General features: G+C 58.0%; 1 protein-coding gene across 1 annotated transcript in view; it reads right to left on the reverse strand.

The window, feature by feature from the left end:
* Positions 1–3,506, reverse strand: part of GALNT9 (polypeptide N-acetylgalactosaminyltransferase 9) — a 58,139-nt gene extending 54,633 nt beyond the window's left edge. Inside the window, exon 1 of the mRNA XM_019631909.1 lies at positions 2,893–3,506. Coding sequence (XP_019487454.1) covers positions 2,893–3,133 — 241 coding nt within the window. The 5' untranslated portion in view covers positions 3,134–3,506. The remainder of the gene's footprint in view (positions 1–2,892) is intronic.
* Positions 3,507–3,512: the final 6 nt, after the last annotated feature.

Raw genomic sequence — 3,512 nt, forward strand, 5'->3', positions numbered from 1 at the left:
CTGTGCAAGACCCGCACCTGTGCAAGGCCTTCCCCTGTGCAAGACCCGCACCTGTGCAAGGCCTACAACAATGGACTAGAGCCACCTGCTTTAACCTCACAGAGGCTTTATACTGACCAAGAGAGAAGTGAACCCTGCCAACCATAGGAGTGCAGGAGAATCCCTTGTCCTCTCCCCTGCTCTTATCCTCAGGGATTTGGCCATTTTCTTAAAGGCAAAAGGGGTTAAATGCAGATGAATGAGTGGAACGCGTCTCTTCTTTTCCTTCTCATCAAGCTGAGAGATTCTCAGTCTCAGCGTTTATCAGACTTGCTGGGCCAGCTTCACACAGACCCATGGTTCGTGCTTTATGCGCGAGTTAAGATATTCACGGGGATATAAACATTTTTTTCTTGCCGTGAGCACTGACTTTAGAAGCCAACTCTCACGTACACAGAGGATGTGCCTACACTGCATTTCCTTAAAGAATGTTTTCTCCTGGGTGCTGTGAACTTGAATCTTCACAGAGTGGGTAACAGGTCTTTGCTGAGGTCAGGAAGACATCCCAAGTAAAGGTCACCGGACCAGCTAAAGGAGGGGTCTGGGGAGAACTGGGGACAATGTCCTGCCTCTGGACCCCGCCCACCGAGATATCCTTTCCTTCTCACCAGCCCCTTCGAGCCAGGGAAAGATTTCCAGGAAGCAGTCAAGGCAGAGGAAATATAAGTGATAAATCAATTTTGTTTTGGATTTCTCCCTCTCCTTTCTAAACTCAGCTGAATTAGTATTGGGTGGAAACTCCAATGAATCAATTTTACGTTTCTTGGATCTAAAATAGAACAGGCCATAGTGGAAAAGGCAGGGGCCTGCCGCCTCCTCCAGGAAGCCTTCTCTTTGCTGTTCTTCAACAGCCTTCACACGGGAATCTGTGCCCGTTTGGAGGGCTAAGCACTGCTTTCAAATGGCTTCTTGTGAACACAGGTCAACTCCAGTACTGTACTGTCCCCACCTAAGGGACCAAACATGGGACAAGAGTTAGATTGGGGCTCTCTTGCCATTTCAGGAGCAAATACTGAATGACTCCCGGGGGAGACACTGTGCTATGTACATGGCCTGAGACGATGCAGATAGACTTGTCAGAGTGCGGGGGTGGGGGCAACAGTGAGACAGAGGCAGAGAGAGAATACCGAGGAAGTAGACAGACAGAAATGAGGGGATAACTGGAGGAAGGGGTGCGAAGGGGAAGGTGGAAGGAGGGAGAAACTGAGGAGAAGGAAGGGGTTTGGTAAAGGGAGAAAGGAAATAAGATTTTTGGAAGAAGAGGGCTGGGAAGAGGGCTGGGAATGAGGACAGCAGAGGAGCCGGGAGAGGGGACAGACTGGGATGGGTGCAGGGTGACACCCGCATTCCCGAAACACTTCATTATCTCAGGTCAGTCAGTGTCGGGAAAGTCGCTGGAAGGTCCTGGCTTTTCTGCCACCAAGAATCCTGGCAGCTTCTCAGAACTGGCTCGCGGTGCTGAGCTGGCCGTCGTGATGTTACACAACCAGACGTGCTGCCAATGTTTTTATATAATCCTCCGGTTCTCCCCATAAAACAGACCATAACACCCTGGCAAATACACTCCAATAAAGCTGTGTGCTCTTACGGGGCACGCTGCCTTCCGGGAGATGAATCACGCCGCCAGATCGGCCAAGTGGCCGTGGATCCAAACTTTCTCCCCTCGTGGCTTCAGCCGAATTGGAAAGGTCAGAAAAGCCACAGAGCCCATCAGAAGTACCTGGGGAGGAACACCAGGGGCCTGGGGGTGGCGAGAAAGAGCCGGGGGAGTTAGAAGTGTGCTCTGCTCTCTCTGAGTGGGTGAGTGAGGCTGGGGACAGTTCTCAAATCTTGGGATGTCACCCAGCCTCCGGGTTGAGAGGCAGGCTGGGCATCCTGAAGCAAAGCCCGAGACGACCCCACAGCCACCTCCCAGCGGAGCCTGTGACTGATGCGTCCTGAGGGAGGTTTGCTGGGGCTGCCAGTGCAGAAACCAGAGCACAGCACAGAGGAAAAAGCCCACGAACTTTTCTCCTTCCTGTCAGACCCGGCACAGAGCAACTCAAGGATCTGAAGTGGAAAAGTACTCGGTCCCACCAGCTGCAGCCATGACCCTGACTCTCACGACCCGATGCTGACTCTCAGGGGTGACCCACACTTGCCCTGGTGGAACAAGGAGCCCCCCCACCAGCATCTGGGCTTCTCACAGATACTCCCATAGACCCGGGTCCCCAGGCACCATAGCCCAGCATCCACCTATGTAATTAACACCTGCCTGGCCCCTGCTGGGCCGGACTCTTTGTCCACCAGCTGGCAGCCTCACCCTTGTCCCACGGCACTTTCTGGAACAAGCCCTGAGCATCCACACGATGGGGGACTGAATAGGCCCTGTGGTCAGGGAGGCCCCTTTCCCCAGCAGCACTAGAGAATGCCACCCGGCAACCTCTGAAGGGCAGCGTCACCCTCTCCCCCTCCTCCACTTCCAGGCGGTTGGGGAGTGGTCCCTGGCCAAGCTCAGCTCCTGGAGAAGCACAGAGCGCCTGGGCACCGCCTGCTCCCAGAGCAGGTCCTAGACCCTCTTTAGAAGTTCTCTCAAGTTCTCTCTGGGGATAAGGTGGAGTCATCGCGTGTGTGGTGGGGGGTGTTCTCAAGTGTCCACTGGGGGAGTGAGTGAACTGGTGGTCATCCAGGCCAACACCCTCTGCTAATAGGAGCCCTCAAAGAGGCCCCCCTCTTTCCTACCTGCCTCCTGAAGTAACAAGAGTTTGATCCCAGCCCCCCCCCGTTAGCCATCAGGCCCCTGGGGTCGACGCAGGTGCCTGGGACAGTGCCCCTCACGCTGCCCCCTTAGTCCGCGGGCGCCGGCTGGCTCACCGTTCAGCTGGTTGTAGACCACCTCCTCCAGGTGGTCCAGGCGCTGCAGGATGGCTTCGCGGTCCACCAGCGCGCCCGCCTTGCCCAGCCGACTGCGCACCCGGCGGTCAGCGCTGCGCACCATCTGCACCAGCCCCTCGGAGCGGTCCTGCAGGCGGCAGTACACGGAGAAGAGGATGATGCCCACGAACACCAGGATGTTGACCGTCAGCAAAGTTTTGATCTTCCTGGCCACCGCCATGAACGCGGTGGGAGCTGGGGGCTGCCTCGCCCACGGGGCGCCCGGTGGGCACGGCCAGAGAAGCCTCCGCCCAGCCCGCCGCTTGGTGGACCATGAGCCAGCCCTGCTGGCCGCGGGGCCGCGGGGGCTGCGGGAGGGGGCTGTGCGGGGGGTGGAGGCTGCGAGTTGGGGGTCTACGAGCCCAGGTCTGCAGCAGGGGCTGTGGGTGAGGGGACTGTGGGTGAGGGGGCCGTGGGTGAGGGCACTGCGGGAGGGGGAGAGGGCTGCGAGCCGGGCTCGCGAGTGGTCGCTGCGCCTGGGAGCTGTCCCTTCAGCACCACCCGCGCCAGCTCAGCGCGCCCCGCCGCCGCCCGGGGTCCCCGAGCGCAGGGGCTGCCCG

The sequence above is a fragment of the Hipposideros armiger genome, unplaced genomic scaffold, assembly GCF_001890085.2.
Source record: "Hipposideros armiger isolate ML-2016 unplaced genomic scaffold, ASM189008v1 scaffold_1055, whole genome shotgun sequence".
NCBI classification, from domain to species: domain Eukaryota; kingdom Metazoa; phylum Chordata; class Mammalia; order Chiroptera; family Hipposideridae; genus Hipposideros; species Hipposideros armiger.